We start from the raw sequence: 22,813 nt of genomic DNA, 5'->3' as shown, positions 1-22,813 counted from the left end.
TCCTGTTACGAGTCACTCTACCAAAACTTAAATGAACTGAGCATAAGCCTTGTCTATGGTCTTGTCTGAATGAATACACAAAAGGACACTTGCACGGAGCAGTTACCATATAACTCTACCTCCTAACCTTTCACATCACCAACCAAGCTCTTTTTACAATATAGGCCACCCCACCAGATATCCTAACAGGCAATGTAGATTCAACAATCAGTTAAATTCAGAGCAGGTGCAATAGTATGTAAATAGGATGAGGTTAAAGGAAATCCAATCAATGTCCAGAAAGTTGATCTTATTCTGTTGTCTTGAGTGCAGACTGTTAACTCCTGGAGTCAGAAGCTACTGGGACGTTTCTGAAAGTTCTTAGATTAATATTTCCCACTGGCCATCCATCACGTTGAGGCTGGTAGTGGCCATCTCCATTAAATTGGCCAGATATGGGGTGCCTGGGTGGCTTAGCCAGTTAAGCGTCTGACTCTTGATTCCAGCTCAGGTCATGATCTCATAGTTCATGAGATAGAGCCCCTCCTGGGGCTCTGTGCTGACAGTGCAGAACCTTCTTGGGATTCCCTCTCTCTCTCTCTCTCTCTCTCTCTCTCTCTGCCCCTCCCCTGCTCATGTGCACACATGCAACATACTGTCTCAAAATAAATAAACATATTTTTAAAATAATAAAATAAATTGGCCAGCTGCTCTGTAGACAAGAACTGAGAGAGATTAATTATTCCTTGATAACCCCAAGTCTCCCCAGCAGCCAAGATTGTTGTTGTGCTGCTATAGCCATATGCTCAGTATTAGTCCCCACAGCAATAATGTCACCCTTTTACCAGTGCTCCCATGTCTTACTCACACCATATGTCCAGAATCATTTCCAGGTGGCTCAGCAGTTTCTTTCTTGTCCAACATGTAACACCCTAGAACACCTCCCATCCTCTGGGCCAGACTAGGAGCACTTTAGAGTTGTCATTCCATATCCATGATCATTATCATCATCCATTAACAGTCCAAATCCAGGAAACTTAGTTTGGGAGCACAACAAAACACCAAGTTAGATTCTTCCACTCCCTGGCTCTTCTTTTATATTCACAAACCCCAGTACCCCAGTTTCCCAGGAAGTAGACATGGAAGCAGCGGGGGGTAGGGGGAGACGAAGAATAAGAGGATTAATTACATAGTCCATTTGCCAAGACCAGTGCCCCAGATTATGTGTCCTTGAGTTCCACTTGCTACTTAAGTGTGTAGTTAGCAGTTTGAGCATGTGTGCCAGGCTTCCTTGGTCTCAGGTGCTAAAATCACAACAGCTTATTTTCACGCCCAGTCTTGACTTGTAAATGGATTGCGATTCCCTCTGTGATAGTATATCCATGTGGCTACAGTCCTTACTTGGGAAGTTCAGGCCAAATCAGCTTGTTGATCGCATTTCTGTTTATCCTCCAACAGTCCTTTCCCATAGGCATCCACATGGGTTGTGAACAGAAGGCATGGGTCTTGTGCATTCTTCTGCCATAATGTTTGTCCCCACCAAGTCTGAGACTTGATCATCTAATTTTCCTACTGCCATGTCCCAGACTATACTGCAAGCCTACTGACTAATGTCATGAGTCAATGAAAACGTAACATTTGGGAGGTGTTTTTAGAGCAAGCACCACAACTCACATCTATACCCAATGAGCAGAGTTCCCTTTTCCATGCATAGTTTTCATTTTTTCTCATTTGTTTATTTATATTTGGAGAAAGGGACAGGCAACATGAACAGTGGAGGGACAGAGAAAGAGACAGAGAGAATCCCAAGTAAGATCCACACTGTCAGAGCATAGCCCAATGCGGGGCTTGAACTCACAAACCGCAAGATCATGACCTGAGTTGAAACCAAAAGTCATACACTTAACTGACTGAGCCACCCAGGCGCCCCTCATTAGTTTTCTTTAGAGCTGCACAACTACAATGTCATAGTACAATCCTGTTGGGGTGGGGGAGACCCAAACTACCCACCAGATTCAAATGACTCACCAGGAGAATGGAAAACACTCACCATGTAGTTAGTTGTACTCACAGCTAAACTTGTATCTTTTTTTGAAAGGAAACAAAAAAAAAGTCAGCAAATGGAAAAGGCACATGGGGCAAAGTCTGGAGGAAATCACGCATAAGCTTCCAAAAGTCCTCTCCCAGCACAGTCACACAGGACATGCTTATTTCTGCCATCAACAAGTTGTGACAACACATATGAAATGTTGTCTACGAGGGAAGCTCATTAGACACTCCATGCCCAAGGTTTTTATTGGGGGCTGGTCATGTAGGCACCCTGCCTAAAGATTCCCAGAAGGAAAGTAGGTATTCAGCATAAACCACATTGGTTGCACAGACATTTTAGGTACAGTAAGTCATTCTTATCAGCTCTGCAAATAATGGGAACCCTCCCAAATCACAATTCTCAGACAACTAGCCTAAGGCCAACCTTATAAGCAGGACTTGCTAAGAATAAGCAGGCTTTGGCCCTTGGCCAAGGCATCTTTACAGCAAAAGTATCTCAAGTAGGACCTTGAGAGCAACCTGCAATATTGATCTCAATTATGCCCTAAATTTAGGGGTCCTTTACTAAGTCAATTGAAATAAATAAACCATATATATATGAGAAAGCCAAATGGCTTCATCCTTGAGTTTCTGTTTTTAAAACTTTTTATTTTTTTTTAACTTGGCCCAAGGCATCAATTCAGGCACAGCCAGTAAATTGAAGCTGACCTGAAAGTCTTCCGGGGCTGAGGCATTGCATGATAGGCAAGGGCACACAGACAAGAAGTACAGTCTCAGAGGGTGCATGTGGTATGCATAGAAGCAAGGGGTTTTCCACTCCTGCGGCATGCCCAGCAGGACATACATCAGCCAGGCAATACAGGTTAACAGGGCACCCAGTGTGGCCTTCCACTATGGGGCCTCCCACCCTAGGTTCTTAGTCTAGTCCAAATTGTGCAGTTCAGTCTATGGTTTCAAGAGGGACTACTTGAGGCAGTCAGTTCCAAACAGTTTTATATGTCTATAACATCAGTTCAATCATGTGGACATCAGTAGGTATTTTGCAGGAAAGTGCTGGTATTGGGGTCACCCCCTGCCATCTCATGGTCAGTGCTAGTCAGGTTTGAGGCTAGGCTCAACAAGTGAGAATTCAAAGTGCTTACAGCTTGAAAAGGCACACAGTGAGTTTTCCTTTAGGAAGAGGGCAAAGCTTGCAGGAACACTTCTGAAAAGCAAAAATCATTAATGCCCTTCCCCCTCCCCACACCCCAGATGCTGGGATTTTTTTTTTTCTTCATCATTACAAACTATGTTGTGTCCTTTTTAGCAATCATAACATTTTTTCAATCACCCCCTACTCTCATCTAGATCTTTCATCTGGAAGCGTTGTATGCAAGAAACACAAAAGTATTTTCACAAAATCATTTTTATATAATTTAACTAGAAAGAACCAGAAAGACATCATATTCAGAATTGTCTAGAATGAAATTTTGAATTAAAAACAATTTTTTCATGAGTTTACATAACTTCCCATCCTTTTGTCCTGATTGTTTATCTAAGGAGCAACCTAGAAAAGATCACTCCCTTTGTCGGCTCAGGTCATGATCTCACGGCTTGTGAGTTCAAACACTGAGTTGAGCTCTGTGCTGACAGCTCCAGAGCCTGGAACCTGCTTCAGATTCTGTGTCTCCCTCTCTCTTTTCCTCTCCCCCACTCATGCTCTGTCTCTGTCTCTCTCTAAAACATAAATAAGAAACATTAAAAAAAATAAAAAATAATCAAACTGCCTTACCATGGTGTATGTACCTGGAGGAAGGTGAGGGAAGTCAGGCTATCAGATCACTGTTGCAAAATGCAACCAATCTGGAAAGCCAAAAACAACAAGTCAACAACAGTGAAACAGCCCTGAGATGGGGTCCAGGGTTTCATCTGTCAGTAATGGGTAGAGGGGTCACACTCACTATGATGTGCCCAGTTTGCAGCTTTTGTAGGAATCAGAAGTTAGGATCACAATCAGTCTCTGCAGCAGAGATACGGTGCAGATCAGTAGCTCAATTTCAGATGGTCCCATCAGAAATAAGCCATTTTTAGGTCATGATGTTGCAGTCTGTGAGTTTGAGCCATGCATCAGGCTCTGTGCTGACAGCTCAGAGCCTGGAACCTGTTTCGGTTTCTGTGTCTCCCTCTCTCTCTCTGCACCTCCCCCAATCATTCTCTTTCTCTCTCTCTCTCCCCCTCTCTCAAAAATAAACAAACATTAGAAATAAGCCATTTTCTTTGGGTGTTTGTGACCCAGATGGTATAGACAGCATCCAAGATGTTTCCACAATGTAGCCCACATCTGGGCTGTCCCATCTGCAACTGTCCCAGCATCTGGGTTTTGATTTTTGAACAGGGAAATTTTGTCAGATTTTACGTTGGCAAACCTAGGGGTGGGGTTTCAGCTTAGAGTCAGGTCTAGGCAATTAGCATTAGGATACCAAAAGAGCCAGTGGCTCTTCTTCAGCAGTAGCAAAGCTGGGATGCTGCAAGGCTAGACTACTATGTACCAGGTCCAACTGCCAAGCAAGGCTTTGTTACACCCTTTTTATCTTATCAGGCTTAGAGTCCAAATACACCCACTCAAAAATATGCACAACACTTTGGAAAATGATCAGCTTTTATGGGTCAGAACATCTGATTTGACAAAAGCTCATCAGCATCTAAAACTCTGCTTTGTAAACTTCGTAAGTGTATTTCACCTGAAGAGTACCTCTCTTTTCATGCTTTTGCCTTTTCTCCAGAGGTTCCAATAGGCAAAAAATATAGTAAATATCATCAGTTATGGAGATTTACTTGGGTTTTGATACTTAAAATTTTTTATTTCAACCCACCCACCAGTGGCAAAAAAGCAAGGTTTTTTGCAGGTTTCCTTGATTGGGATGATCCCTCTAGCATTTATGAAATTATAAGCATAACATTTTACATCAATTTTTATTCTATACTCAGATGCAATAGCCACAAAACACAAATCTCCTTTTTTTAAAAAATATAACTTATTCTCAAGTTAGCTAACATACAGTGTATATACAGTGTGCTCTTGGCTTCAGGAGTAGATTCCCATGATTCATCATCTACATACAGCACCCAGTGCTCATCCCACCTCAATGCCCATCGCCCATTTCCCCTCTCCCCTGTTGCCCCATCAACCAGTTTTTTCTCTGTATTTAAGAGTCTCTTATGGTTTGCCTCCCTCTCTGTTTGACACTATTTTTTCCCCTTCCCTCCCCCATGGTGTTCTGCTAAGTTTCTCAAATTCCACATCTGAGTGAAAACATATGATATCTGTCTTTCTCTGACTTATCTCACTTAGCATAATACTCTCCAGTTCCATATCCATGTCGTTGTAAATGGCAAGATTTCATTCTCATTGCCAAGTAGTATTCCATTGCATATATAAACCACATCTTCTTCTTTATTGATTCATCAGTTGATGGACATTTGGGCTCTTTCCATAATTTGGCTATTATTGAAAGCACTGCTATAAACATAGTGGTACATGTGCCCCTATGAATTGGCACTCCTGTATCTTTTTGATAAATTCCTAGTAGTGCTATTGCTGGGTCATATGATAGCTCTATTTTTAATTTTATGAGGAACTTCCACAGTTTTCCAGAGAGGCTGCACCAGTTTGCATTCCCACCAACAGTGCAAGAAAGTTGCCATTTCTCCACATCCTCACCAACATCTGTTGTTTCCAGAGTTGTTAATTTTAGCCACTCTGATCGGTGTGAAGTGGTATCTCAGTGTGGTTTTGATTTGTATTTCCCTGATGATGAGTGATGTTGAGCATCTTTTCATGTGTCTGTTGGCCATCTGGATGTCTTCTTTGGAAAAGCATCTATTTATGTCTTCTGCCCATTTCTTCATGGGATTATTTGTTTTTCAGGTATTGGGTTTGGTAAGTTCTTTATAGATTTTGGATACTAACCCTTTATCTGGTATGCAATTTGAAAATATCTTCTCCCAATCCGTTGGCTGCCTTTTAGTTTTGTTGATTGTTTCTTTTGCAGTACAAAACCTTTTATCTTGATAAGGTCCCAATAGTTCATTTTTGCTTTTATTTCCCTTGGCTTTGGAGACATGTCGAGTAAGAAGTTGCTGTGGCTGAGGTCAAAGAGGTTGTTCTCTAGGGTTTTTATGGTTTCCTGTCTCACATTTAGGTCTTTCATTCATTTTTAGTTTATTTTTGTGCATGGTGTAAGAAAGTGGTCTGGTTTCACTCTTCTGCATGTTGCTGAATGTTCTGCATGTTCTGCATGTTCTCCCAGCACCATTTGCTAAAGAGACTGTCCTTTTTCCATTGGATACTCTTTCCTGCTTTGTAAAAGATTAGTTGGCCATACATTTGTGGGTCCAATTCTGGGTTCTCTGTTCTATTTCCCTGTTCTATGTGTCTGTTTTTGTGCTGATACCATACTGTCTTGATGATTATAGTTTTGTAGTAGAGGCTGAAGTCCAGGATAACACAAAGCTTTTTTTTTTTTTTTTTAAATATGCCCCCCACCCTTTTAAATGAAATTTTTTCCAACCTTCTACCAGTGAACTTAAAATTTAGGGTTAACATTACAGGTACCAAGGAAGAATCAGCTAGAATGGAGATGGAAGGTATGACTAATATAATAGTGATAGCAACTAAGCTGAAGAAATGGCTGAAGTGTTTTTTTTTCCCTCCCCACTCCCCTCTGGTTTGCTTTACTCCAGCCCTAGGAATTGATCTAACATTTTTTCCTCCCACTTGGAGAAACACCAAACTTTTAATATTTTTGGCCTATCTAGGCTCACCTTTGGTAATTTTCCACTCCCACCTAGAAGAGAGAACAAAAAACAAAAAGGTGTCATCAAATTGCACCTTTCCCCCCCCTCGCTTTAGTTAGCACAGCAAAAAACACTCAGGAGATCCAGCTTGCTGGATCTAAGTGGGAGGATTATCCTGGATTATCCATGTTGGCCCTACATGTAATTACAAGTATCCTTAGAAAAAGAGAGGAGGGAGATTTGACTAGAAAAGGAAGTAGAAGATATGATGAAGGAAGCAAGAGGTTGGAATGATTGTGAGGAAGGGGTCATGAGCCCAAGAATGAGGAGACTCTGCAAAAACTGGAAAAGACAAGGAAACAGATACTCCCTTAGAGCCTCTGGAGGGTGTACGGCCCTTCCAACATCTTGATTTCAGCCTACTGAAATCCATTTTCAACTTATGGCTCTCAGAACTGTAAGGCAATAAATTTGGGTTATTTTAAGCCACAACTCAGTTTGGCTTAAACAAATTACTAAGTTTGTGGTAATTTCTTATAGCAACAACAGGAAACGAATACACTGAGTTTACTTCTTTCCCAGATATATCATTTCCATTTTATAATGCATGATTACTAGGCAATACTCATTTTGTTGGTGTTTTCATTTTTACTTCATTCCAGAATGGGCATGTCAGAATATAACAACACCTGCTATGGCTTAGTTAGCTTCTCAGTGTCCACCCACACTCAGTAACAAGCCAATAACTTCCCCTCAAATGGAGTATACCAGGCAGCAGTTTCAAGCAAATGCTGTGTCAAAAACCCAAGTGGACACTACTGCCTAGTGTTACAGGCTCCAGGCTACATAACTGTTAATCACTGACACATATAGCTCAAAAGGCAAATTAGAACAAAGCAGTCCAAGCTGAAGGGCAGTCTGTACATTCTGCTGGGTAGTTTCACTACAGTGATCTCCTCATTCACTCTCTTCCCTTCACTCAGCATTCTGTACTGCTCTACTAGTGTCATATAACTAGGCTGAAAGATCCAGCATGCACCTACTTATATACTCGTCCCACGAGTGCTGTTTTATTTGTGGCATTTCCCCAATGGGAACATTCCTTACAATCGAGAGAAGTATTATACATACACACCTGTTCCCACAGTATATTCAGAGGTATCAGTTACAACTACTTGGGTGTGTGAATTGTTTTCTGAATAAAACCTAACATAGATAAGTTTCAATGGCCATAATGGTATGAACTCTTTCACCGCAGATAAGCAGGTCAACTCCTGGCAGGTCTTACAAGTCTGGCATGACATGGTAGCTTCATAAGAACCATACAGTCCTTTACTTTGTGAGAGGCATCATTTTTTCTTCGACTGCAAAAAGGCAGTGTGGAAAATTCACTCACACAGTCCCCAAACGTTACTTTTAAGAAGGCCTTGAGTTTTGTAAGGGTTTATTAGTCACATGTGTGGGCAAGCATCTGCTAATATCACAGAGACAAAACTTTTGATATGTCAACAGGCATTATTTACACAGTGGAAACTTTGAATATCAGAAATTTCTTTCTCTAACACTTTATAAGCATTCATACTACAATAAAGTAGCATATCATTCAAATTATACATTTTCACAATGATACATTGAATTGGCTCAGAGCCCTCACTCGTGTCACTTAATCCAACACACAGTCTATTAACAGGTATGGCAGTGGGAGGAGGCTCTTTCCTCACTCTTGTCCTCCACTTAGACCAAAGCATACACTACCAGATCGCAGGGAGTCTTATGATATGGCCCAAGAGGCTCTTTCTTCCAAAAAGACTTCCTAACCTTAGAAGCCCCAGGTTGGATGCCAAATGTGTCAAGTAAGGATGACAGGATGTAAGGTCATTAGAGAACTAGCGTAGAGTGGTTCCTCCTACAACTGCAAAAATATATTTTAATTTTATTTAAATGTTGCTTTTAGTCTAATGATAATGGTGCAGAAAGTGGTCTGGAGGTATGTTCAGACCAGTACTCACCTGGGTGGTCAGCCTCTAGAGGCTCCAAGGCAGCTAACAGTGCTTTGTCAAACACATCCTTTAGGTTTTTGTGTGTGAATACAGAATACTCCACATACTCACGGCGTTCAGGTCACAGACCAACATTTCAGCAGTCTGTGTCATGAGAGGTGTCTATGTATCTTTGGCAAGCTTTTCAATAATCGAGAATCACATTTCTGAGATCAATTTTGGTTTCAACAAACTAGAAGTCTTCAGACAATGGAGAATTATCTTAGGTACCCACTTTTCTCTCATATTTTCAGACGAGGGTACTAACTAAAAAAGAAACTAGAAATATGTCTGTTTGTGAATAGCAGAGGGGTTATTCTGTCAAATTTTTCTTGCCTCTGGGATCAAAAAGTCCAAACATGTATGGCTCCCATCAATCACAACTGTGACTGCATAGTTGTCAAAAACCATTGAACATATTCAGACATTAAACTGTTGGATAGGATACCAAGACTTATCTTACCAATAGCACCATCCTTCACAACACAATTGTCTGCATTGCTGAAATATTTTTTAATCCACCTGAAATATTCCAAATTTAATTTTGAACTCAGATTCTCCACCAGACTTTAAGGACCTTGGTGTTTAATCATCCTAAAATTTGCCTAGTAGAAAAGGAGGTGGAAGAAGGGATTAGGCCCAGGAAGCTCTCATGCTTGTGGTGGTGCCAATGCCATGAGACCATGTGCCAATGCCAAAAAGCACTGCAAAAAAGTCTTCAATAGTAGAAGGGGTAATGGTCAGCCAGAGGCTCACTCCACCAGACAACAGGAATAGAGGACACGGTGGAAAATGCCCTATGGTCTCTGCCTTCCCTAGCTCTGACACTTCCAGAATCTGGTATTCAGAAACTGTTCTGAGGTCTTTTCTTACACCTCCATCCCACCCATCACAGCCGGACAGCAATTTTCTGGAAGGGCAGGTCAAGACTGTAGCTAAAAAGGCGAGTGGGCCTTTTTAAAAAATTATTTTAATGTTTATTTATTTTTGAGAGAGAGAGAGAGGGAGACAGACAGACTGTGAACAGGGGAAGGGCAGGGAGAGGGAGACACAGAATCTGAAGCAGGCTCCAGGCTCTGAGCTGTCAGCACAGACCCCGATGCTGGACTCAAACCCACAAACTGCAAGATCATGACCTGAGCTGAAGTCGGATGCTTAACTGACTGAGCCACCCAGGTGCCCCTTGAAATGGAGCATTCAGCTGAGCCAACCTGTACTTCTGACCTACAGAACTAGGAGGTAGTAAATGTGTATTGTTTTAAAACAAATAAAAGTAAAAAGGCGAGTGAGTTACAGAGGCAGTAAAAAGGCTGTCAGTTACAGAGACATTCCCCAAGAAGCCAGTGTACTCGCAGGGCCAGTAAAGGTACCAAAGGATGTACTGCTGGACCGTCAACCGCAGCGGTGAGCACCAGCCCCACTTGGAGCGGCGTGAACCTCCATGGCCTAGAGGGTTCCTGCCACGTTCCTCCCTCCAACTCCGAGCTGCGCACTTCACTTGGGCAAGTGCCACCTTCTCGTAACTTCCGGCCCCCTGAGGCCTAGGAAGTCTTGGCTCTGGGAGGCTGAGCAGAGAGCGGAGAGAGGACAGGAACCGACGCGAAGGGGGCGGCCGGACGCAGCCCACCCCCCTGACTCCCCGCCGTTGGGCACAACCAGACTAGAGTCCCTGCGTCTACCTGGCCTATCGGCCTATCGCAAGCAGATGGGGAGAGTGGGGTCGCCAGAGGCTGCGACGTCAGAGCCGCCGTCGTGGGCGGAGCCGCGGCGACAGAGCCTGGAGCTCGGCGTCTCTTATGGCGTCGCCTTGTCGCCTTCCATTTACGGTCTTCTTGCCAGGGAAGACCTGGGCTCTGCCATCCCCTTACCCCCGACTTTGTAGCAAAGGCCTCCGTTCGCGAAATTGCTCTGAATTCGCGCCAGTAACGCGAGACCTCGGAGAACGTCCCGCCCCCACTGGTGGAGATTTTAGAGGGCGAGGCACGAATGGGAAATGGGGACTCCAGGTTTGTCAGGAGCACGGAGGCTGAGCCAACTTCGGCCTGCATTGGCAGAACTAGAACTGTGGGGGCCTCCTGGTCACGGACGATTTACAGCCACCTGTTGTAGCTGAGCATTAAGCTCTGCCCAATCCAAGGTATCCAAAAGACCCGCGCAGACCTTTAGCGGCCTGAAACACTTCTTTAAAGAATTTTCATTGTTGCAGCTGGGTCTCGCTGGGGCTTTGACCCAGCCATCTTTCATTAGGTCACTCCATGTACTTATCAGTGGGTTTGGGCTAAGACCAATTGCTTCGTTTTTATTGAAAATTATGTTACACGTTGACTGGCATGTCCTCTTGATGTCAGCTTCTTGAGTAATTAAGGGTCTTGGTGGTCTCAATCCTAGGCAAGTGCTAACACAGGTTTGCCAGATTTACTTGGTTGTAAAGACATTGTGGAAATATAACTAAATCAAAAATAGTGGGAATATTAGAAGTAAAAAATATGGTTTGCTTTCTACTCTTCTCACACTTAGAAAATTTCTGAGATGTGCCCTCCTTCTGTGCTTAATTGGGTGTATTATTTAGTAAGGTGTAGAAGACCCCCATCTCATTAGGGGTTAAGGTGACATGGTAGAACTTATATAGGGCTTGTGATTTGCCAGATACTGTTCTAGGTGCTCTGCAGGTATTAGCACCTTTTATCTTCAGTGAAGTATTATCCAGTGAAGTACATGCTATTATTCCCAGTTTACAGACAGATTGTTGCCTGGTGAGATTAATTTGCTCACAGTCACATGGAGCCAGCGTCTGCCCTTTTAAGTAGTATTCTTTACGCTTGGTGTAATGGGAAATGACTGGAAGTCTGGGGCCCTATTCCAGAACCATCCCCACTATTTACCAGTTGTGTAATGTTTATAAGTTACAACTGCTCAACTAAGTATAACTGAGTCTCAGTTTTTTCACCTTGAGACTGAAGGTACTAAATCAGTTGTGTTGACCTCCCTGAGTTGTTATGCACTCCAAACACAATGTTTTTTTTTTAAATGGGAGCATTTTTAAAGCTATAAAACGCTATATAAAATGTTACATTGTACTTGTTTCAGTCTTGACTATTGAAGTAGGCCATTTAGGAAAACTGACTAAATTATAATCCAAACAACTGCAATATATCCCTGAAGTAGAATTACCATTAAATTTGGATTGTAATTAATATTGTCAGAATAATTCATTTAGTTCTGATAATGAACTACAGTTGCAAGGTAGCTGTGATCCTTTTGAAACCTTTATGTGAATGATGGGGCGCCTGGGTGGCGCAGTCGGTTAAGCGTCCGACTTCAGCCAGGTCACGATCTTGCGGTCCGTGAGTTCGAGCCCCGCGTCGGGCTCTGGGCTGATGGCTCAGAGCCTGGAGCCTCTTTCCGATTCTGTGTCTCCCTCTCTCTCTGTCCCTCCCCCGTTCATGCTCTGTCTCTCTGTCCCAAAAATAAATAAACTTTGAAAAAAAAAATTAAAAAAAAAAAGAAACCTTTATGTGAATGAATTACCTTTGAAATTACCTCAGAGACACTACTTGTAAAAAATGAGTTTCTCAAAAAAAAAAACAAAACAAAACAAAACCAAAGCTTTTGGGGGCATCGCTGACATAGTTGATAGAACAGGTGACTCTTGATCTGGAGGTTTTAAGTTCAAGCCCCACATTGGCCATTAAAAAAAAAAAAGTTTTGAGTCAGGTAGTGATCTCATGGGCTCTGTGCTGATGGTGTGGAGCCTGCTTGGGATTCTGTCTCTCCTTCTCTTTGAACCTCCCCTGCCTGTGCTCTCATCCACTCTCTCTCAAAATAAATAAACTTTTAAAAAATGAGTTCTTCGGGACACCTGGGTGGCTCAGTCAGTTGGGCATCCAACTTCAGCTCAGGTCATGATCTCAGTGTTTGTGGGGTTGAGCCTGACGTCGGGCTCTGTGCTGACAGCTCAGAGCCTGGAGCCTCCTTTGGATTCTCTGTCTCCCTCTCTCTCTGCCCCTCCCCCACTCATGCGCACACACGCTTGCTCTCTCTCAAAAATAAACATTTAAAAATAAATAAGTAAATAAATGAGCTTTTCAATTGCTCATAATACTAATAGCAAATTACATAATCAGTTTTTGATGTTCTGAAGTCCATTGGACTCTGGAAAATATAGACATTGAAACAATAATAATAATTTATTTTCAAAAACTATTTTTGGGGCACCTGGGTGGTGCAATCAGTTAAGCATCTGGCTCTTGATCTTAGCGCAGGTCATGATCTCTTAGTTCATTAGTTCGAGCTCCACATCGGGCTCTGCACTTATGGCACAGAGCCTGCTTGGGATTCTGTCTCTCCTCTCTGCCCCTTCCCCACTTGTGCAGGATTGTCTCTCCTTCTCTCTGCCCCTTTGCTCCTTGTGCACACTCTAAACAAATAAACAAACAAACATTAAGAAAAAAGGAAAAAAAATCAAAACTATTTTTTATTGAAAATAATTTTGCATTGTGTAACCCAATAAATTCTTTTTCTTAAGCCAGTTTGCACTGGGTTTTGTATTATTTCCAAAGGAGTTGTTGTAACAATTATGTTACATACATACAAGTATGCCTATGACCACAGTCCCTGCTACTCTGTCTTAGAACTGTGAATGGTAACCCCAACTGACATGTAAAAGTGCTCTGTATCTAGTAGGTGCTCAATAAATGACAGCTTGTTAATAAACTCTGATAGGTTTTAGCATACAAATATTTTTGTAAATTTTACAGAAGAGTAATGAATTCTCATATTCTGCCATCAGTTGATATATTTTAGTCTTTTTTTATTCTCTGGAGAAGAAATGACCCCATACATTTTGTTTCCTTTCCTTTTTTTGTTTTTTGTTTTTTTTTTTTTGTTTGTTTTTTTTTTTTTTTGTTTTGCTTCTTTTTTAAAGGCTAGCTGCTGTTTTTGTGAGCATGTAGTTCTGTATTTCTTGTGGTCCCCTGATGAATTATGAGCAGGTATTACCATAATAGGTTACAGTGACTGAGCTACTCACTATGTGAGACTGCATGCTTCAGATTTTATTATTGTCAGCAAAAAATGAGGGCAAATGAAGAATGCTGGGATACAAATGTAAAACATCACTGTCTTCCTTTTGTATTAGTTTTTATTTTCCCTGTGTCTTCTCCTTGATTTTCTCCCTGCTCTTAATTGGGATGTCAAGGTAGTTAAGGAACTAAGATAGATTTGAGGAAAATATGCTTTTGATCTGAGAAGATTCTTTTCATTAAATCCACCATAATATACATACAACTAAAGAACCAGTGCATTTCATTTCTAAACATTTTCAAGAGTCACTATCAAAATTCAACACATCCTGATAGTTTTTGATGTTTCTAGAAAAATAGAACTTTGAGACTCTAATTGGTTTCGTAAAAATCTCCACCTATGAGGAACTTCCTTCCAGCCCTATTTACCATTAACTACCATATTCTTGGAATAGGATTCATTGAGGTTAATATTAGAATACTTTCACTGTAGTTAAGCCAAGACAGACTAAATACTTAGCTAGTAAAATTACGTTCCAATTTTATTCCAAAGCCCTCATTCATTTTCCCCCAGTTTTACTGAGATATAATCAACATAGAACACTGTATTCCTTTAAGATGTACAACATAATGATTTGACATATGTATATACTGTGAAATGATTACCTCACTTTTTAAGTTTTTTTTTTTGTTTTGTTTTGTTTTTTTTTTTGTTTGTTTTTTTTTTTTGAGAAAGAGAGAGGGAGAGAACAAGCAGGGAAGGGGTAGAGAGAAAGGGAGAGAGAGGATCCCAAGCAGGCTCCGGACTATCAGTGCAGAGCCTAATGTGGGGCTTGAACTCACAAACCATGAGAATATAACCTGAGCCAAAACCAAGAGTCCGATGCTTAACTGACTGAGCCACCCGGGTGCCCTACCTCACTTATTTTTATTTTATTTTTGCCAAGATGGTTTTCAGAAATCCTACGGCCATGCAAACTTGTTCATCCTGTGAATTTCCAGGAGTAAATGTTCAGAAATAACTGCTACATTGTAGATATTCAGAAGAATGTTATATATAACCCAGGGGGTATTATTAGGTTAAGTGCTAAGAATAACAAATAAATGCATTTATTTGGATGAGTGAAAGCTCTGTGAAGGTCCAGGTTTTAGGTTTGTTTCATGTTCGTGTAAACAGTTTCTCTCTCAAGTGAAGAAAAGTGCAATAAGAAATTTGCAGAGCTCTATTTGAGCATGATCCAAATTATCCTTTAAAAACTGCTGCTACTGTGTCCTCAGTCAGTTAAGTGTCTGGCTTTTGATTTTGGTTCAGGTCATGATCTCGGTTTTTAAGTTTGAGCCCTGCATCAGGTTCTGCACTGACAGTGTGGAGCCTGCTTGGGATTCCCACTCTCCATCTCTCTCTGCCTCTCCCCTGCTCTCTCTCTCAAAATAAATAAATAAAATAAACTTTAATAAAAAAATAAAGACTGTTTGGTGGGCAATGTAAGCTTTTGAAATGGGTACTTTTAAGAATGAAAGAGGCTTTATTTTTAAATTCAAGTATAATTTAGTAATAGTGTTGTTAGGCATTCTTTTCTTTGCCCCCTGTATAATGGTTCTTCAAGTATCTGGATAAGGTAAAACCCTTTCTAAACCAATCACCTCTAACAAGTATTGGGTATTCATCTTTCTGCCACAAGAAATCTCTATTTAGTCTTCGGACCTAGCCACCTGTCCTTATTTATTTCCAGCTCAATACCTATGACTTCATCATAATAGGTGTCTTTTTTGCTCGCCTCAAGCTTGCCCACTCTTGGAACATCCATCCCTCTTGCTGTCTGGAATGCCCACCTCACAGGGATCCTATTGGCATTCTTCTCTGCTAGATCTTATTTGCCATTCTTTTTCCATCACACTGCAATATTATCAACTAATATGTGTTTTTTTCCAAACCTCACACATGGAGTACATCTGGAAAAGGACTCCCATTCTGTGATGTGCAGAAGAAAGGTCCAAACGACCTCACTCCCAAAGCTGACAGCTGGTGGCAGATGCCAACTGGAAGTTCAGCTGGGGCTGTTGCCCAAAGGTTTCAGTTCTCCTCCATATGGCCTTATCTAGGCTTCCTTGCTGCAGCAGCTGAGACCCAAGCAGGAGAGTTCAAAGAGGACAGGCTTTGAGGTGGTGTTCCATTGCAGCTAATGTCAAACCTATTTTTTTGATAGAACAATCATATATGAGTTGTTTAGTTCAGAAATGCGTAATACCAGGGCAGCTCCAAGAGAAAAATACTGTTTGATAAAACTGCTAAAACTAAACATCAAAGGAAAATGTATACCTTATTTTGAAATGCGCTTTAACAAAGTAGCCCGAGGAAAGAATGTAAAGAAACTTCTACCTTGAAAAGGGAAAGGTCGGTTAGTTACTCCAGTCCTATGATGGGTTGGTAATCAAGGACCTTGAGGAAAGGACAATCTGAGCTGAAGGGCTTAGGTCTAAAAACACAAATGGGGGTCAGTTTAATAGTCTTCAGGGCCAAAGGGATGATCCATTTATACAGGAGGGAGACATGTACTGTCTTAAGACCAAGATAGCCTACCAGAAAGGTGAAGTGGAATAAGGCTCATGGATGTCCACAAATGAAGAAGGGTTCTAAATGACCAGTGGATGGTGAAAGTTCTCCTGGTGGGGAGATATTTTGGTTGTAGACACTGTAAAGTATTGACCCCAGAAGGGAAAGGTGGAAAAGCTGGCCAAAGGGTCTGGGGAATATCCCAGGAGAACTAACTCTCTGGGGATGGTGGTTTCAGAAAAAGAGGGGCCCATGGGGCGAAGGACAGGGCTGGGTCTGGCATCTAGTGACATCTGCATGCACCAATATTCAACTGGTCAGGACTACCAACTCTGGTCCTCCAGAGAGCTGCAAGCTGAGACAGCAAAAGTCCAACAGGGCTGGGTAAGATGTCAGAGTCTGCAGCTCACTCAAGGTGACAATGGGCATATCACAGCAAACCTAAGAGGAACTGTCTGTGTTCCAGTGGTCTCCATACCTCTTAGCTGCCTGGTTCCAGACCCTCCACCAACACTGTGTGCTGGGAAGGACAGTTACTCCTCCAGGACCTTGGAAGAGAAAGTAGCAGAAGAAAGGTGGCACAGTACAGTACTAAGGGTACCACTTGAGAAATTTTTCCACCAAGGTGGCAGATTGCCTACATGTAGACAGAAAGACCTGGATGCCAATGGTCCTGCTTCTTAGGGCCTCATGTGACCTGCTAGGTTTGAGGTGCTTCACATGAGCTTGCATCTACTGGTGAAAGTGAGCACCATTAGGCCAGGCCCTACATCACTTTGGTCAACTGTTTGTCTGACCTAAGTTCTCTAGGCTTCTTCCACACAGCACCTGAACTAAAGCCACAGACACTGAAGCATCCTACTTCCTTGTTAGACAGACCGGTCATCACACAGCTGGAAAATAGAAGTTGGAAATGATACCTAGTCCCCTGTGGGATTCCTGTAGGGTGGGAACCAGCTGGAGTCAATGCACCCCACTTAGTAATAAATTCCCACACCATAGCATAGGGCCTTCCAGAGCAGTGACCTTAGAGGTGTGAGTTCCCACCCACCAGCTGCAGGTCTCATCAGCCTTGGAGCTCTGGAATGGAGAGATCATGTCATGTGGTGAGTCTCCCTCAGGCCTGGGGTCTCTGCAGCCTCTGTGAAGTGGTAATGTCATAGATGGGCTTACATATCTTTCTTTGGACCTTTTTGAAGGGGGCACTTAAGCAATGGCTGTGCTGTAAGTTTAGGGGAGGGCAAGAGCCATCTGCTGGAAGCACCTGTATGGAGCATGTTCTATCCCCACAAATGGAGCCTTCAAAAAGGGAACCTGAACAGGAACATTATCAGGAATGTTTGGAGCCCACTGTGGGCTAAAATTGAAAGAATTTAAGTGCAGGTGCACTCTGGTTCCATTCACTGTATCAAAGTCAGGTTGTTGCAGCCTTTGGTTTTGCACTTCGACACCAGCCTTTCAATGTGTCAAATTTAGAACTTTTGTGCTGTCAGAGGCAGCTGGCTCAACATACAAATGTTCAGCAAAGGTAAAATGAATTTTCATAACTGCCTGACAGTGTCTCAACTGCCAGTCCCTGTGGGACTTTCTTCTGTAGTGTTCCCACCTAAGAAAGATTAGCCCAATGCTAGTCAACAGATTTGGGCAGAGTCCAATTGCTGTTTCCTATTTCAAGTTATATTGTACTTTGGTGAAAAGACTCCATTTCAATGCTACAAAATTCTAATTTCAGCTTATTTGAAAACTTATGTGGTCTCTACACCCATATGTTTTCTTGGTTTTGAAGGGAACAGTGAAGATAAAGGGAGCATGATACTCATGGTTACACACTCACAAAACTTTGAATTTTCCCTATACTAGCACATAATTGGGTATATTCCTAATAAGGAGCACATTACCAGGGTTCGTTCATTCTTTTTCTTTCTTTCATTTTATTTTTTTCAATATCAGACTTCTAACACTACTTAGGAGGTCGGGTGACATGAGTGATTGTAATAACAGCAATGAGTAATAAAATGTAATTAAATCTTAGTAAATATATACATATATATACACACAATATATACATGTGTGTATATATATACACACACACACACACATATACATGTATATATATATATATATATAATTTTTTTAAGGTTTTTAAGTAATCTCTATACCCAACATGAGGCTTCAACTCACAACCCCAAAATCAAGAGCTACACACTTAACTGACTGATCCAGCCAGGTACTCCCTTATTAAACACTGTTATGAAAATTTAAAAAGAAAGGATGGAAGGAAGGAAGTGAGGGAGGGAGGGAGGAAGGAAAGAAAACTAAGGGGCAACTGGGTGGTTCAATGGCTTAAGCTTCCGACTTCAGCTCAGGTCGTGCAGCATTGGTGGTATAGTGGTGAGCATAGCTGCCTTCCAACTTCAGCTTAGGTCATGATCTTCCAGTTTGTGAGTCCAAGCCTGCATTGGGCTTGCTGCTGTCAGCATAGAGCCTGCTTCAGATCCTCTGTCCCCCACACCCTCCTTGCCCCTTCCCCACTCTCTCACTCTCTCTCTCTAAAATAAATAAACATTAAAAAAATTTTTTTTAATAAAACTAACATGATTTTAACAGTCAATGTCCAGCTAGTTGCCAATTTTTTTCATCTAGTTGACAATGTTAACAGCATATTTCATGTATATCAGATCTTGGCATACATGTAGAGGACTTTAAACACAATATAAATTAATACTCATAAATGTTTCCAAAGCTTTGCAAACACTGTGCTAAACTAATTCATGAGTGATTCTGGAACCACTCACTGAAATATGAAGAGAAGTAAGAAATGGATGCGCCACACTACTGGCAAATGGTCATTTTTATGTAAGAATCCCTTGCATTCATCTATCTGAAAGGATCTGGCAAAAAATGTAATTTGCTATGATGTCCTACTTACATGCTTCTGCTTCTCAGAACCTCTCCACTCTGCAGTAGTATCCATCTCTGATGTTGGCACAATGTCACAATGCACAACTGGGGAGCCATCATAGCATTTGGATGCAGTCACATTTTCTTTTGAGGACATCAGAATATGTCCAAGATAAGAGATGTCTTGAAGTGTTAATCTCCCTGGGATCTGAAGGGTAGCAGAACACACCACTTCAAAACATATCATTTTGGCATCAGGATTATTTTGAGCTGAGGGCAACTGAGAAGAATCAAGTATAAAAAAAAGCTTTCTTTCCTCCCCCTATTTGCCTAAAAGCAAAACATAAACTCCTAAAGGTATTCCCCATCTTCTCTCAACCAGAAAGAACAGAAGTTAATGACCAGAGACAATTCTATACCCTTACCAGCTCGGAGACTACACCAGTGGAATCTCCATGACAAATTTTACTAATTTTATGTTCCATTAGTTCCCCATATATTTGCCTTCCCACAATTTGCTGCCCTAGAAACTCAATTCCTTTGTTTTATCACTTCTCTAAACATTTATTGTTCTTTTGTTAAGATGCTATATAAGCCATGGAGCACCTGGCTGACTCGATGGTAAGAGTGTGTGACTCTTGATCTCAGGGTCACGAGTTTAAGCCCCAAGTTGGGTGTAGAGATTACTAAAAAACACTTTTTTAATGCTATATAAGCCCAAGTTCTAATCATCCCTTTGAGTTACTTATCTCTGAGTACTCCCACATATATACACGATTCGCATATTAACAAACCTGTTTTTCTCTTGTTAGTCTGTCTTTCATCAGTCTAATTTGCAGGGCCTCAGCCAGAGAACCTATGATGGTAGAAGGAAAAGAACTTTCACTATCAACAATATCCAAACTATAGAAAGAGCCCAAATGTCCATCCATGGATGAATGGATAAAAAAGATGTGGTATATATACACAATGGAGTATTACTTGGCAATCAAAAAGAATGAAATCTTGCCATTTGCAACCACGTGGATGGAACTAGACAGTATTATGCTAACTGAAATTAGTCAGTCAGAGAAAGGCGAATATCAGATGACTTCACTCATATGAGGACTTTAAGATACAAAACAGGTGAACATAAAGGAAGGGAAGCAAAAATAACACAAAAACAGTGATGGGGGCAAAACATAAGAAACTCTTAAATATGGAGAACAAATAGAGGGTTGCTGGAGGGGTTGTGGGAGGGGGGATAGGCTAAATGGGTAAGGGGCATTAAGGAATCTACTCCTGAAATCATTGTTGCACTACACACTAACTTGGATATAAATTTAAAAAATAAATTAAATAAAAAATACAAAAAAAAAAAAAAAAGAGGAAAACCATGAAAAGAAGAAGAAGGAGGAGGAGGAGGAGGAGGAGGAGGAGGAGGAGAAAGAGAAGGAAAAGAACTTTCTCCTGCCTCCTACAGGCCTTACAAGTTTAGTGTTTGTGGTATGTGTGGGCCACTAAGTACAGGGCCCTCTTGCTCAGGTCTAAAAGTAAATACTTCCTTATTGGGTTCCTATGATAAGCACCAAATACAGGCCATTTCCCCCCAATGGACTATGTAGTCCAAATGTAACCATGGTAAAAGCATGGCCATTGGAAAAATGAATGCCCCAATAAACCTCAGCAATTCCCTGATGTTGCTATTAACTTAAAAATCACCCTATACTGACTAAACCTTCCAGGTTTCCTTCTGGGATGCCCGGAACTAGTTGATGCAGGAATCTTCTACCAAACTGCCTCCATATAGGACTAATTGCCTGAATTATCACCAAAAGCCTATAGCCTATAGTCCTTAGGAAGTCATACCATAGAAAGGATGCATCCAGAGTACCCAGCTACTCCCTAAAAGATCTGTGCTCCAATGGAAGCCATCTCTTCATGTTAAATGGGCCCCCTAGATGTGTTTTGATGAATTTAACACCTTAATTGCCCCAAACCTAATTTTTCAGTAACTGGAAATATATAAAAATAAGGTAATTTCACACTATTCAAAGAAATTATTAAAGGCCAGGGAGTACAGAACTTGTCGGCTTTTTGGGGGAAAAAAAAGAATCTTAATGTTGCAGGAGTAAATATTAAAATCTAAATATGTGTAAGTGAAAGCTCCGTTTTAACATGTAATCTCTGTTTTGCAGATAAAATAATTTTACCCTCTAAAAACAGTTTATAATGCTACAAATGTGTTACAGTTTCTTAAGTTAAAAATAAATATATGTATGTGTGCATCTATATTTAAGGTCTGAAGAACAACTGCCCATTTGCCAGTCAATTAAAATACATATATACAGATAGGTCTATACATATATTTTCAAAAGTAACATCATGAAGTTTCAATTCATAAATATGTATGAAATGTGAAGAATTTGTTTCTGAATATTTTGCCTGAATGTAATTGTGGATTTATTTAGCCAAAAAGATAACTTGCCAGTGTGAAGGACTGTGTCTGATGCTTAATATTCTATGATTATTTTATAGTCAACTTTATAAAAGCACATCTTAGGGGTACCTGGGTGGCTCAGTTGGTTAAGTTACCGACTTCAGCCCAGTCACGATCTCGCCGTTTCCGAGTTCGAGCCCAGCATTGGGCTCGACAGGCTCTGCTGACAGCTCAGAGCCTGGAGCAGGTTTCAGATTCTGTGCCTCCCTCTCTCTCTGCCCCTTCCCCACTCATGCTCTGTCTTTCTCTCTCAAAAAAAAAAATAAACATTAAAAAAATTTATAAATAAATAAAAGCACATCTTAGGCTCAAAAAGAGAAATCTAACTCTGGGTTGGTAAGAACAAGCCATAGGGAAGGAATGGATAAAAAAGCATGGCCCTGAAGCCAGACTCCTAAAGGTGGAAAACTGGGATTTAGACAATCCTACCTGCCTTGAAGGTGGTAGAGTACTAGAGAGAAGGAGCCTAGTTCCTTAAATGAATGCATGGAGCAGAACCTCCACCAATCCATGTTAAGACTGTGATGTGAACAATAAAATTTTATTGTGTTGAGCACCCTAAAATGAGGGTTATTTGCAGTAGTTTGCCTAAAAATTCACACAATTATTACAAACCTAACAGAACTGTTGTCAGGATTGAAGGAAAATAATCTTGCCTAAGAAAAGCAGCTCAGGTTTTAGAAAGATAAATGTCAAATCAATTGCTGGAAGCCAAGCTATCCCAGCCTGAGTGGCAGGGCCTGGGCTGTGGACGGATTGGTGACTGCAGGGCGGCCCACAGACAGTGAAGCTTCTTATACTCCCACTTTTAGGTAATTTGGCCTTAAAACTACCTGGGGTATTGTCTGTTGGGGAATTGCCCTCAGCAGGCCCCCTGGGAAAAGAACCATTAGGGAAGAAAAATAAGGTTCCGCAAGAAATTGTGCGGCCTTACATTTAGCCCTTGCCATCCCCCATGGAGACTCCTCTACTTACAGGAAGGATAGCCTCATACCTTTGCCAGCAAAGGCAGCCA

General features: G+C 41.3%; 1 protein-coding gene across 25 annotated transcripts in view; it reads right to left on the bottom strand.

Moving 5' to 3' along the window:
- LOC123381494 overlaps positions 1-22,813 on the bottom strand; it is a 57,191-nt gene that overhangs the window by 16,603 nt on the left and 17,775 nt on the right. For 8 of the 25 annotated variants that reach the window (XM_045042641.1, XM_045042649.1, XR_006588548.1 and 5 more), the window contains exons 4-5: positions 20,114-20,175; positions 19,348-19,527 (exon numbers count right to left, since the gene is read on the bottom strand). In XM_045042641.1, the coding sequence (XP_044898576.1) occupies positions 19,348-19,527; positions 20,114-20,175 (242 nt within the window). The other 17 variants (XR_006588547.1, XR_006588549.1, XR_006588556.1 and 14 more) reach the window with 15 other exon arrangements.

Source organism: Felis catus, chromosome D4, assembly GCF_018350175.1.
Source record: "Felis catus isolate Fca126 chromosome D4, F.catus_Fca126_mat1.0, whole genome shotgun sequence".
In the NCBI taxonomy this organism is placed as follows: domain Eukaryota; kingdom Metazoa; phylum Chordata; class Mammalia; order Carnivora; family Felidae; genus Felis; species Felis catus.
The sequence above is the reverse complement of the archived record's forward strand: the minus strand, read 5'-3'. Positions and strand labels throughout refer to the sequence as shown.